A 13,729-nucleotide genomic window follows, 5' to 3' on the forward strand; every position below is an offset into this window, starting at 1 on the left:
CAGTGGTTCCTGCGGAGTGGGAACGAGAAGGCCGACCAGCAGGGAGAAATGTTTGGGGTGGGGGCCCTTGGCCGAGGGCGCGCCGTGCCTGATCCTCTCTAGACCTGTCCCCCACCTCCCCACCTCAGCTCTGCCTCCCTAGGACCCGCCTCTGCAGGGCACAGGACGCTGGAGGCCCAGAACAGCTCAGGTGCTCCCGCTGGGCCGGCCCGGGCCGGGCGCTTCCTGGGAGGGGGACCAAACTCCCGGCCTTCAGCTCTTGCCCTCCGGGTCTCCGGGCTCCGCACCTGCGCCCGCCCCCGGCCTCGCCCCTGACCTGTGCCCAGGGGCTGGGCGGGCCGAACAGCGGAGACCGGAGGGGCGGGGCCCGGCCGCCCTGAGAAGCTCCGCGGGCCCGGCTGGGCGAGTGTCTGGCCCTTTAAGGGCCGCCCCCGAGGAGGTGCCAGGCCCGGGTGGCGCCGTCCGTCCTTCCTGGTCCTGCGGGTCCAGGACTGTCCGCGGGGTTGAGGGAAGGGGCCGTGCCCGGTGCCAGCCCAGGTGCTCGCGGCCTGGCTCCATGGCCCTGGTCACAGTGAGCCGTTCGCCCCCGGGCAGCGGCGCCTCCACGCCCGTGGGGCCCTGGGTGAGTGTGGTCCGGCCGTGGTGCCGCCCACGCAGTTGCTGCCCCGGCTTGGGAGCGCGTCCTGCCCGCCAGCGGGCTCCTCTCGAACGGGGACATGAGGAGGGGGCCCCGGGGCTCGGGCTGGAGGGCGCTGGGGGCCTCGAGGGTCTCTGGTACTGGCGCCGGGGCACAATCCAGAGCCCTGCGCGCCGCCCGGGCTGCGGAGGCCCCGATCTGAGCGCGCCCCCCGCCACCCTCGGCGCCCACCCAGCCGACCTGGCCTTGGGCCGGGGCTCCACGGGGCCTCCCGGTGGGGCGTGGACTGGGGTGGGAAGAGGATTGGCATCTGGCGCCTTTTCTGGCCTCCCCCAACTCTGGAATTCCTGAGAGAGGGGAGGGGACAGCCCTCCCCGCCCTCACCCTGCCCTGGGGCTGCTCTCTCGGCAGGACCAGGCGGTCCAGCGAAGGAGTCGACTCCAGCGAAGGTGAGCGCCACCTCCCCCACGCAGACACTTCCGTCTGCCCCGGGCCTGGCCACGGCCGTCCTGGGCTCCAGGTGCAGGGACAGAAAGCTCCCCGGAGGACGCGCAGCGAAGCCCACTGCGAAATGTGTGGGGCAGCGTTCCCGGTGGGGCCGGCTGGTGGGCTCGCGGTAGGGCGGCCTTTGCCTTCACCCTCCCCCTGGTCAGCTGGGGCTTCCTCATCCACTGCCCTGGGCTTTGGCTCAGGTGGTGGCCACGGGCCGAACGGCAGGAGGGCATGATGGGCCTGAGGACTCCTGGGTCCCGGACCATGTTCCCAGCAGCACTTGAGTTAAACAGGTGGGAGGGGAAAAGGAGCAGCCCCCTCTCCCCACAGATGAGCTAGAGTAGAGGGGCTGAGAGCTTGGAAGCCCCCAAGACTGGTTCTCAGCAATATTGCCAAGGGGCCGAGGGGTTAGAAATGCAGATGCTCAGGCCTCCACTCTAGACCTATCGACCGCGTGGGGGCCCATGAATCCGTGTAGACAAGGGCTGCAGGTGAATGTGATGCATGCTAGACTTTGAGAGCCCCTACCCTAAGGGGAATGAGGAGCCATGACAGTTGCCCACTGCCCTGCCAGGCAGAGCTTTGCGGTGCTCCGTGGGGCTGTCCTGGGACTGCAGGATGGAGGGGACAATGATGATGCAGCAGAGGCTAGTTCTGAGCCAACAGAGGAGGCCCCAAGTGAGGAGGAGCTCCGCGGGGACCAGACAGACTTCGGGCAAGGATCCCAGAGTCCCCAGAAACAGGAGGAGCAGAGGCAGCACCTGCACCTCATGGTACAGCTGCTGAGGCCGCAGGATGACATCCGCCTGGTGAGGGCCCATGTGGAGCTCCAGGGGGTGGGGGGAAGAGACACGCCTGAAGGCAGAATGGAGCCCTGTGTATGTGTCTGCTTGGGAAGCAATGGTGTGAGGGCAGGGGGCAGCCTGGGGAGTGTTGGGGTTACCCATATCCCAGTGACTCTGCTGTTTCAGGCAGAGATGTTTTGTTTTTTGTTTGTTTTTTTTTTTGAGACGGAGTCTCGCTCTGTTGCCCAGGCTGGAGTGCAGTGGCGTGATCTCGGCTCACTGCAAGTTCCACCTCCCGGGTTCACGCCATTCTCCTGCCTCAGCCTCCCGAGTAGCTGGGACTACAGGCACCCGCCACTATGCCTGGCTAATTTTTTTTGTATTTTTAGTAGAGATGGGGTTTCACCGTGTTAGCCAGGGTGGTCTCGATCTCCTGACCTCGTGATCCGCCTGCCTCGGCCTCCCTAAGTGCTGGGATTACAGGCGTGAGCCACCGTGCCCGGCCTGGGCAGAGATATTTTGACAGGGTGAGGTCATGGCTGCAGGTCTCTGGAAGGGAAAGAACAGGGGAGGTTTGTCCTGTGTGAGCCAATAGGGCCAAATTAGGTCCAAGAGGTGGGAATTCCAGAGGCATGTTTCTCCTCAACCAGTAGAAGACTTTCCTGATGATGTGAGCTGTCCCTAAATGGACCAGTGCACAAGGCAGGCTTGCTGGACACCCACTAGGGGAGGGTGTGCTAGAGGGACCCAGGCAGAGTGGAGGAGGACTCCAGCCCCACGGAGGAAGGGAGTCCAGGTGGAGCTGGAGCGCTCATGCTCAAATACTTGTGGAGACAGCTCGCCGTCCTCAGCAAGACGTGGCAAACAAGATGCAGTGAATCTTTGGTAAAACTGAATTTACAACAGAAGTATCATCCCCTATCGTGAGATTTTGTCCTTAATATTTCTTTGGTGATAAACATTTCTCAAATGAAATGATAGCATTTGCAAGTGACAGGGTAAAAAAAAAACAACAACAACAAACTGGCCGGGCGCGGTGGCTCATGCCTGTAATCCCAGCACTTTGGGAGGCCAAGGCGGGCAGATCAAGACCATCCTGGCTAACATGGTGAAACCCCGTGTCTACTAAAAACACAAAAAATTAGCCAGGCGTGGTGGCGGGTGCCTGTAGTCCCAGCTACTCGGAAGGCTGAGGCAGAATGGCGTGAACCCGGGAGATGGAGTTTGTAGTGAGCTGAGATTGCGCCACTGCACTCCAGCCTGGGCGACAGAGCAAGACTCCATTGCCAAAAAAAAAGAAAAAACCTCCTTCTTGCTGGGCACAGTGGCTCACGCCTGTAATCCCAGCACTTTGGGAGGCTGAGAAGGGAGGATTGCCTAAGTCCAGGAGTTCAAGATCAGCCCAAGAAACATAGGGAAGATCTCATCTCAACAAAAAACTTAAAAATTATCTGGGCATGGTGGCATGGGCCTGAGGTCCCAGCAACTTGGGAGGCTGAGGTGGGAGGATCATGTGAGCCTCGGAGTTCGGGGCTACAGTGAGCTGTGATGGTGCCACTGTACTCCAGCCTGGGCGACAGAGTGAGACCCTATCTCAAAACAAAAACAAAAACAACCTCCTTCCTCAGCAGAAACAAAAAATGTGCAACCTATGTCAGTCCCATTCCCCGCTTTTTTCCACACAGTCCCTCTTTACCCACTGATTTTACATCTGGGAAGAGGGGGGATGGGAGAGGAAGGAGCAGGGTCAGCACTGTTCTGGGCCTGGGGTGTCTAGGTGGGGAGCAGGGTCCTTGGGGCCACTGTGACCCTGGGTTCCTCATCTCCCCCCAGGCAGCCCAGCTGGAGGCAGCCCGGCCTCCCCGGCTCCGCTACCTGCTGGTAGTTTCTACACGAGGAGAAGGTCTGAGCCAGGATGAGACGGTCCTCCTGGGCGTGGATTTCCCTGACAGCAGGTTCGAGCAGGGAGAGGAAAGGAGGGGCAAAGAGGTGAGGGACAGGGGGGACAATGGCTTTCCCTCTGTCCCCTGCCAGCTCCCCCAGCTGCACCCTGGGCCTGGTCTTGCCCCTCTGGAGTGACACCCAGGTGTACTTAGATGGAGACGGGTAAGCAATGGCAACTGGAGGTGGGGGCTGGAGGGTGGAATAACTGAGTGTGACGGATGTGACGGGGCCTGGGCACCAGGGTACAGTAGAACTTTAGGCTGGGACTCTGGGGCCTGCTCCCAGCTCCACGTCAGATTCACCGTGACCCTGAGCAAGGCACCTGACTCCTGGGTCTCGGCTTCCCGTATCCGGCAAAAGGATGGGTTCTCTGTCGCAGAGCCTGGAGTCTGGCCTCACCTGCGCCTGGTCTCCCGCAGGGGCTTCAGCGTGACGTCTGGTGGGCAAAGCCGGATCTTCAAGCCCATCTCCATCCAGACCATGTGGTAAGGACAGAGACTGCCTGGACTCAGGCCAGCCTCTCCTTCGAAGGAGGCTGCAGGGCCTGGGGAAGGGCAGCAAGGGAACAGTGTGACCCAGCCTCTCCTCCTGTCTCAGGGCCACACTCCAGGTATTGCACCAAGCATGTGAGGCAGCTCTAGGCAGTGGCCTTGTACCGGGTGGCAGTGCCCTCACCTGGGCCAGCCACTACCAGGAGAGACTGAACTCTGAACAGAGCTGCCTCAATGAGTGGACGGCTATGGCCGACCTGGAGTCTCTGCGGCCTCCCAGCGCCGAGCCTGGCCGGTCAGTGTGTGGAGGGGAGGGACTGGGTGGAGGGAAGGCAGGATAATGCAGTGGCGGGCATGGTGGAGAGGGGAAAGGGCCCCTTGACTGAGGGGCTCTGCTCCCAGGTCCTCAGAACAGGAGCAGATGGAGCAGGCGATCCGTGCTGAGCTGTGGAAAGTGTTGGATGCCAGTGACCTGGAGAGTGTCACTTCCAAAGAGGTGGGCAGGGGGCCCGGGGACCGAGTCCCCTCCAGCAGGGGCCGCAAGCTTGCCTTTCCTGGGAGCCCTCCCCACCTTGCCTGTCTCCAGTCCTGAGCCATTCCTGGATGCCTTGGCCTTGGCCCTAATCCATCTAGATGGGATGGGGTGCTGTCTTCAGAGGTCCCAGAGGGAAGGTGGCAGGTTGGGCACTAGGAGAGCCCCAGCCTCTCTTGCCCTGGGCTCTGCCTGCAGATCCGCCAGGCTCTGGAGCTGCGCCTGGGGCTCCCCCTCCAGCAGTACCGTGACTTCATCGACAACCAGATGCTGCTGCTGGTGGCACAGCGGGACCGAGCCTCCCGCATCTTCCCCCACCTCTACCTGGTGAGCTTCAGCCAGGCCTGGGCCATGGGGACCGCTGGCAGCTGTGAGGGCGGCGGGCCAGGAGCAGAGGCTGGAGGAGAGGAGAAATGTGCTGTTCCCTCTCTCCCAGGGCTCAGAGTGGAACGCAGCAAACCTGGAGGAGCTGCAGAGGAACAGGTAGGGCTACGAGCCCCTCGGGCCACCCACCCCATCTTCCCTTCTCCTGGCCTCCCCGCATTGGGTGGTAGCCAGCTTCAAAAACCCCTGGACCACCCTCAGCAGCTGCTAGCTCTGCTTCTAACTCTGTCCTGGGGCTGTTGCCCTGGTGTGGGCTCCCAGGTGGGGGGACAGGAGACCCGCTGGCCAGCCCCCGCCCACTCTCCTCCCCCATCCACACTGCGAAACAAGGACAGAAACAAAGGGCCTCAGCCACGCCAAGACGAGAAGCAGTAGCGCATACTGCTGTAACTGCCTTGGACAAGCAGAAAAAGGCTCCTCTTGAATGCGCCTGTGGGCCCAGCTACTTGGGAGGCTGAGGCAGGAGGATCGCTTGAGCCCTGGAGATTGAGGCCGCAGTGAGCCGTGATCACGCCACTGCACTCCAGCCTGGGCAACAGAGAGAGACCCTGTCTAAAAAATAAGAAAAAAGAAAGAGAGAAAAAGCCTTTTCTCCACCTTGCCCTGTCTCAGGGAAGAAGGAACTGCCCTTCTCCCCGTGGGGACCTGGCTGCCTGCTCTGACAGGTACCTGTCATCTGCCCACCATGGGCATCTGGGACCTGCTGTAGCCCCTGCCACCCACTGCTGCAGACCCACCCACTCTCACCTTAGCTCAAAAGCTGTTCTCTAACTCATTTCTGAGAATAACTGAAGGGCTGGAGTTGCAGTTGGCCCAGCTGTCTGGACCAGATGGGGAAACAAGCCCAGCAGGGCAAAATGATTGGTCTAAGGTCGCAGCCAGGTGACAGCTGGGTCACTTCTCCCACTGTCACTGCTGCCTCCATCTGACTTGAAACTCAGAGCTAAAGCGAGGCCCAGGGGCTGCCAGGTCCGATGGCCAATGGGCCTGGTACCTCTGCCCACATCAGCCTGGCCTTGGGCCGTCTGGGACAGGGTCACCCACATCTTGAACATGGCCCGGGAGATTGACAACTTCTACCCTGAGCGCTTCACCTACCACAATGTGCGCCTCTGGGATGAGGAGTCGGCCCAGCTGCTGCCACACTGGAAGGAGACGCACCGCTTCATTGAGGCTGCAAGGTCAGTCTCCTGGCTTTGCTGCCTGCCCCACTGTGGCTTCAAGCGGCCCCCAGTGCCCTCCTCCTGCCCACTCTGCCATCAGCTGTGCCATTCCTTCCAGCCCTCAGTGTCCTTCCCTCCTTCTCTACTCTCAGTTGGTTGTGAGCCCTTCACCTGCCCTCCCCTGCAGGAGGCGGGATCCTTCATGGTGAGGGGAGGGTGCTGAACCTGGCCTGCTTCCACAGAGCACAGGGCACCCACGTGCTGGTCCACTGCAAGATGGGCGTCAGCCGCTCGGCGGCCACAGTGCTGGCCTATGCCATGAAGCAGTATGAATGCAGCCTGGAGCAGGCCCTGCGCCACGTGCAGGAGCTCCGGCCCATCGCCCGCCCCAACCCCGGCTTCCTGCGCCAGCTGCAGATCTACCAGGGCATCCTGACGGCCAGGTATGGGATGGGAGCGAGTGGCAGGGGGTGAGTAGGTGGGTTTGCTGGGGGTGGCTGCTGGGTCACTCAGAGCTGACTCAGGGCCACCTCCTCACAGCCGCCAGAGCCATGTCTGGGAGCAGAAAGTGGGTGGGGTCTCCCCAGAGGAGCGCCCAGCCCCTGAAGTCTCTACACCATTCCCACCTCTTCCGCCAGAACCTGGGGGTGGTGGGGAGGAGAAGGTTGTAGGCATGGAAGAGAGCCAGGCAGCCCCGAAAGAAGAGCCTGGGCCACGGCCACGTATAAACCTCCGAGGGGTCATGAGGTCCATCAGTCTTCTGGAGCCCTCCTTGGAGCTGGAGAGCACCTCAGAGACCAGTGACATGCCAGAGGTGAGGCTGGGGCTGGGGGAGCTCAGCTTGCAGGGGTGGGGGCCATAAGGAGGGAGATGGGGAAAGACCAGGATGGGCGTTTGACTGTAGACCTGAGCAGGGCGTACCCGGGCTAAGTCTGGCCCGCCCATGCAGGGTGTCCTGGGAGGACCCAGGGGGCCTGGTCCCAGCCTCCTTCACAGTCAGCCCAGTATCTCTTAGCACCCGGCGTCTCCAGCCTGTCCCATGAGTACCCCTGAAGATGGGGACCAGCCACGTCCTGGGCCCCTGAGAGCAGCTGAGATCCAGTGAGGGCAGGCGGAGGCACTGTAGGCACAGGCTGGAGAGGGGTCACGGGGGCAGGGCAGGAAGCAGTGTCTGTTTCCAAGGCTCCTGGGTGAGCCAGCTCCAGCCTCGATCACGGGCAGGTTCCAGCCTGACCACAGGACTAGCTGTCTCAGGGGCAGGGCTGCCTCCCCAGGCCATGAGCTCCACAGGCCCCTGCAGGCCCTGGGGGCGATCTCTAACCCCATGGTGGGGAGGCTAAATTAATCTCTGAAGCCCCTCCCTGGTCTGAGGAGCAGCACCTCAAAGGATGGGGTGGGGAGGAGTCTGCGCACTCACGCCGCCCAAGTCCTGCCTAAGTCAGCACCCTTGATGCTCAGTGCTGCGGGCACAAGCCTAAGCCTGGGAGCCAGGCCCTGTCTGGGACTCAAGGCCAAATGGCTGACTTGGAGGAAGGAGCGTCCACTGAGGGCAGGAACATTTGGGAGAGGCTTCCTGGAGGAGGTGTGGGTGGGGAAGGATAGGGAGGCGTGGTGGGTTGATGGGCGGGTGTGGGCGTTGCTAAAGGCAGGAGGTCCTCACCCAGCACCGGACGCACGCATCCACCCAGCCCAGCTCAGGGGCTGGTGCCGGCACGGGTTTCACCTGCCGGCTGCCTACGCAAAGGCAGAGAAAGCATAGGAGGGGAGGAGGGCAGGGAGGCCTGGGTCTCCAGGGAGCTGAGGAGGGCTTCTGGGGGCCAGAAGGAAGCTACAAGCAGGTAGGGTTCAAGGAGCGGGGCAGCAGGGTTGGGATGTTGTCCTCCCTCCCGGGGAAGCGTGGCTGTGGACAGCTTGGCTTTTGGCGTGCGTGCCACAAACATTCCGGCCCTCGCCTCCTCCTGGCTCTGTGCTTGGCACCCCTGCCCCAGATCTTCCTGGCTCTGTGCTTGGGCACCCCTGCCTCGGAAAGGCCTCCCATGGCTTCCGTACCCTCACACCTGTCCAGGTCTTCTCTTCCCACGAGTCTTCACATGAAGAGCCTCTGCAGCCCTTCCCACAGCTTGCAAGGACCAAGGGAGGCCAGCAGGTGGACAGGGGGCCTCAGCCTGCCCTGAAGTCCCGCCAGTCAGTGGTTACCCTCCAGGGCAGTGCCGTGGTGGCCAACCGGACCCAGGCCTTCCAGGAGCAGGAGCAGGGGCAGGGGCAGGGGCAAGGAGAGCCCTGCATTTCCTCTACGCCCAGGTTCCGGAAGGTGGTGAGACAGGCCAGCGTGCATGACAGCGGAGAGGAGGGCGAGGCCTGAGCCCTCACACATGCCCACGCTCCCCTGACACTGAAGAGGATCCACAACTCCTTGGAGAAACATCCTCACGTCTGTTGCTGCACACATTCCTCTCAGCTCCGCCCCATACCCGTCACTACAGCCTCACCTCCCACCCCTGTCACTACGGCCTCACCTCCCACCCCTGTCACTACGGCCTCACCTCCCACCCCTGTCACTACAGCCTCACCTCCCACCCCTGTCACTACGGCCTCACCTCCCACCCGTCACTACAGCCTCACCTCCTACAGCCTTAAGTCCCAGGCCCATGTCTGCCTGTCCAAGGGCTCAAGACTTTCTAACTGGGATGTGGTAGAGGGACTGAAGGTGCCTTTGGGGGCAACAGCACCCTAGTTTCATTCTCAACTCTAGCCCTGCACACTCACCTGTGGCACGGAATGAAAACAGAGCTTCCCGTGCAAAAAGGGTCACGCCTCCCACCCCCGCCCCCTCCCTGCACCTCCTGTCCTCTCCCAGTTCATTCCTGGAACCAGCCAGGCCAGGCAACCAGTGGCCCCCAAAGGCAGGCAGGATCCTCAAGCCCCAGCCGCGGGAGGCTGGAAGGGCTGGCAGATCGCTTCCCTCATCCACCTCGACCGGTCCAGGTCTTTGCTGCTGTCCCCAGACCTCCTGTTACACCACGCCAGATCACAGGGCACCAGGCCAGAGATAGTCTTCTTTTTGTCCTTTCTGGCCTCTGGCTAGTCAGTTTTTCATAGCCTTACAGTATCTGGCTTTGTACTGAGAAATAAAACACATTTTCATATTTGGTTATTTTCAATGTGACGATGAAGCCATCTGTGTTGCAGTCAGACCCTTCTCTGCTGGCTGGGGAGGGTGGCCGCCCCTTCCTCCCAGCAGTCTCCTCACAATTCCCAGGTGGCTCGCGACAGACCTATTTGGGGGAGTGCCGTGTTTGGGCGTGGCGTGGTAGGAAGATTGGGTAAGAGAAGAGAGGAGGTCAGTGCTATCTCCCCATCTCCTGGGGCAGGGCCTGGTAAATATGACCTGCTCACACCCACCCGCTCAGACAGGTCGGGCAAGGGAAGAAGTCGTCAGCGGGCAGCAGGCATGTGGCTCCACTGTGAGAGCTGGAAGGGGTTACTCATGAGGAAGTGCCTACCTGGACAGGACCAAGCCTGTTCCAAAAGCGAAGCCTCCTTGGGACACTCGGCGTCAGGTTCTCTGGCATGTTTTGGGTCCCAAGAATCACCTTCCTCCTGCTACAAAGCAAAGGGCCTGACTTTCCAAGCCAGGCTATTGCGGCCTGGGAAGAAGGACCCTTGGTGACACTTCCCCTCCTGCCCAGGGGTTCCTTCTGCTCAACTTTAGTGTCCAAGAAGACTTAGTCATTCCATCTTTTTTTTCTTTTTTTGAGACAGAGTCTGGTTCTGTTGCCCAGGCTGGAGTGCAGCGACACGATCATGCCTCAGTGCAGCCTTGAATTCCCAGGCTGAAGAGACCCTCTCACTTCAGCCTCCTGAGTAGCTGGGACCACAGGCACACCTAGCTAAGTGGCTGTATCTTTGTCACTTCTTTTTTTTTTTTTTTTTTGAGACAGGGTCTTGCTCTGTCACCCAGAATAGAGTGCAGTGATATGATCTTGGCTTTCTACAGCCTCAACCTCCCGGGCTCAAGGGATCCTCCTGCCTCAGCCCCTGAGTAGTTGGGACTACCTGCATGTGCCATCATGCCTAGCTAATTTTTATCTTTTATTTTTTGTGGAGACGGGGTTTTACCATGTTGCCCAGGCTGGTCTCGAACTCCTGGGCTCAAGCGATCTGCATATCTCGACCTCTCAAAGTGTTGGGATTACAGGCGTGAGCCACTGCGCCTGGCCCATCTTTGTCACTTCTATCCCTCTTCCCAAGATTATGTATGCTCTCTGCTCTATGATACATTACCCTGGTTTGGGGAAGGGGCCGGATTCAACTCCTTCCCTCAAAGCAGTCCTCAGAGATGGGAGCTGGCACCAAGCATTCTCAGTGACTGAGACTTCACGCCCAGTTTTAAGAATGAATCTCTCACCCAGGCCCTGGTGGGACTCCTAGCACTGCTCTAACCCTGAAGTGCGCAGTGGCAGGAGACTTGGATTTAGCCCCAGCTTCACCACTTATGAATTACTTTGCTTTGAGTCTCTGTTTCTTTCTGTAAAATAAAGGGATTAGACCTGGAAATCCCCAAGTACCCCTCTTCACTTTGATGCATTTTATATTATTTATTATTTATTTATTATTGAGTACAGTGGGGTGATCTCAGCTCACTGCAACCTCTGCCTCCCAGGCTCAAGACATCCCGCCTCAGCCTCCTGAGTAGCTGGGACTACAGGGCCACCACGCCTGGCTACACTTTGATACATTTTAACAATACATGCTATCTAGACATTGCTAGATTAGCCTCTACCTCCCTTCCAGAAGAGGAATCCTTGGCACCTATCTGGGTGGTATGCCTAAGGGTCACAAGATGTGGGGTACATGCAAGCTAGTTCTGATTCTTGATGCATCCTGCTGAGCAAACACTGGGGGCTACCCCCCACTCTGTGGCCAACTAGGAGTCCTACCCAGGCTGCCCTTTCAGTATTCCTGGCCTAGGGCTGCAGATGGGTGGGGTGGTGGTGAGAGTGTCAGGGTAAGCCAAGGCCAGGCCCTGCCCTCCTGCAGCCTGTGCATCTCAGAAGGCAGGTCCAATCAGGAACTCAGAGCTGTGGGGCTCACTAGAATCCACTAGAATCCAGGAGGATTCTAAGAACTAAGAAGTCGGCAAACAGGGAAATGAAGACTGGAGGGGAAACTGCATCAAAAATACAGACAAGAGGGTGCCGGGTGTGGTGGCTCATGCCTGTAATCCCAGCACTTTGGGAGGCTGAGGCAGGCGGATTGCTTGAGCCCAGGAGTTCGAGACCAGCCTGAGCAACATGGTGAAACCCCATCTCTACAAAACAAAACAAAACTACAAACAATTAGGAACCCTATTGGCTGGGTGCAGTGGCTCACGCCTGTAGTTCCAATACTTTGGGAGGCTAAGGTGGTTGGATCACCTGCGGTCAGGAGTTCGAGACCAGCCTGGCCAATGTGGCAAAACACTGTCTCTACTAAAAATACAAAAATTAGCGGGGTGTGGTGGCGTGCACTTGTAATCCCAGCTATTTGGGAGCCTGAGGCAGGAGAATTGCTCGAACCTGGGAGGCTGAGGTCGCAATGAGCCAAGATTGCGCCATTGCACTCCAGCTTGGGTGACAGAGTGAGACTCCGTCTCCAAAAAAAAAATAAAAATAAAAAAAACCCTATGTATACACAAAGCTCACACAAATTGCTAAAGGGGCAAAAAATAATAAGAAGGATATAAAATGAAAAGTAAATCTCACTCCGACTCTGTCCTCTAGTCCTTCACATCTACTCAGGCAATGACTTGTTACCAGCTGCCTTTGATGCCCTCCAGGTACCCCATGCTTATGTAATCAAATATATCGGTATGTGTATTTTTTAAAAATACAGACAATAGCATGTTAACATACTATTCTACACTTTGAAAATTGGTTCATATCACAGAGTTCCACATCGGTACCGTGGTGTTATATATACATTGGTTTTCATCCAGGCTCCTGGCTCATAACCCTCATAGCCCTTGTTCAGTCTTTTGTTCTAATGTTGAGTGTGTCAGGCCTCAGGAGCAGGCCGCAGGAAACAACCTCTTGACATTCTGCCCTCCTCTCCCCTGCCCCAAGGCAGGGCTCTACTGTTCCCCCTCACTTTCAGATTGTGGGTTTTAAGACCCTCCCCAGAGAGACCCTCCTCCTCACTCTATACCCTGGTGTAAGGAATGCTGATGTCATGAAGCTTCCATTAAAAACCCAAGAGGACTGGCTTCTTGGAGCTCTGGGTAGCTGACCATGTGCAGGTTCCTCGCCGGTGGTGCAGCTAGGGAGAGTGTGCACACTCCGCACCCTCCCCCGTGTACATCTCTTCACCTTTATCCTTTGTAGTATCCTTTATAATAAGCCACTAAACATAAGTGTTTCTTTGAGTTCTGTGAGCTGCTCCAGCAAATTAATCAAACCCAAAGAGGGGATCATGGGAACCCCAACTTGAAGCTGGTCAGGCAGAAGTTCTGGAGGCCTGGACTTTTGACTGGGATCTGAGGGGAGGGAGATGCAGTCTTGGGGGCTGAGCCTCAACCTGTGCGATCCGACACTGTCTCCCGGTAGACAGAGTTGGAATTGAATTGGAGGCCACCCAGCTGGTCTGTTGCTTGGTGTGTGGAGAGAAAAACCCCACACCTTTTTTTTTTTTTTTTTTTTTTTTTGAGATGGATTCTCACTCTTGTCCACCCAGGCTAGAGTGCAATGGCACAATCTTGGCTCACTGCAACCACCACCTTCCAGGTTGAAGCGATTCTCCTGCCTCAGCTTCCCGAGTAGCTGGGATTACAGGTGCCCACCACCATGCCTGGCTAATTTTTTTTTGTATTTTTAGTAGAGATGGGGGTTTCACCATGCTGGTGAGGCTGGTCTCGAACTCCTGACCTCAGGTGATCCACCCGTTTCGGCCTCCCAAAACGCTAGGATTACAGGCGTGAGCCATTGCGCCTGGCCAACCCAATATCTTTGGTCACCAAAGTCTTACGTGTTGATAATTGTGATGGTGTGAGAGCAGAGGAAAAACGCCATTTGAGTTTTCCCCCCAAATAGTACATAAAAGATTTGCCTCATTTAAAAAATAACCACACATGTTCTATTTTATGGAATCCATCAGTTAAGTGGTCATTTATTGATGAACATTTAGGTTGTTTGAGGGTTTTTTTCCCCCCCCATTCCAGGTAATGCTTTATAAAGCACTTTTGTGGCCGGGCGCGGTGGCTCACGCCTGTAATCCCAGCACTTCGGGAGGCCAAGGCGGGTGGATAACGAGGTCAGGAGATCGAG

General features: G+C 58.2%; 1 protein-coding gene across 3 annotated transcripts; it reads left to right on the forward strand.

The window, feature by feature from the left end:
* Positions 1 to 161: 161 nt before the first annotated feature.
* Positions 162 to 9,582, forward strand: SSH3 (slingshot protein phosphatase 3). Of its 3 annotated transcripts, none has more exons than XM_003313173.7 (14): positions 162 to 622; positions 1,049 to 1,086; positions 1,704 to 1,938; positions 3,748 to 3,869; positions 3,949 to 4,020; positions 4,278 to 4,343; positions 4,456 to 4,644; positions 4,752 to 4,845; positions 5,080 to 5,208; positions 5,318 to 5,364; positions 6,300 to 6,446; positions 6,671 to 6,871; positions 6,969 to 7,242; positions 8,494 to 9,582. In XM_003313173.7, exons 1-14 carry the CDS (start codon positions 557 to 559, stop codon positions 8,788 to 8,790), a joined length of 1,977 nt encoding a protein of 658 aa, XP_003313221.1. In that variant the 5' UTR covers positions 162 to 556; the 3' UTR covers positions 8,791 to 9,582. The 3 variants fall into 3 exon arrangements, with proteins under 3 accessions (XP_003313221.1, XP_016776830.1, XP_009421833.1); XM_016921341.4 differs by having other exon boundaries at positions 352 to 622; positions 7,067 to 7,242; XM_009423558.5 differs by lacking the exon at positions 4,456 to 4,644 and having other exon boundaries at positions 376 to 622.
* The last annotated feature ends 4,147 nt before the right edge of the window (positions 9,583 to 13,729 follow it).

Source organism: Pan troglodytes, chromosome 9 (assembly GCF_028858775.2).
Source record: "Pan troglodytes isolate AG18354 chromosome 9, NHGRI_mPanTro3-v2.0_pri, whole genome shotgun sequence".
Taxonomy (NCBI): Eukaryota; Metazoa; Chordata; class Mammalia; order Primates; family Hominidae; genus Pan; species Pan troglodytes.

Coding starts and splice junctions, on each gene's coding strand:
- SSH3 (XM_003313173.7), top strand. CDS start 557: ATGGCCCTGGTCACAGTGAGCCGTTCGCCCCCGGGCAGCGGCGCCTCC. Junction 1,087..1,703: donor AGGAGTCGACTCCAGCGAAG/GTGAGCGCCACC, acceptor CTGCCCTGCCAG/GCAGAGCTTTGCGGTGCTCC. Junction 6,872..6,968: donor CAGGGCATCCTGACGGCCAG/GTATGGGATGGG, acceptor ACCTCCTCACAG/CCGCCAGAGCCATGTCTGGG.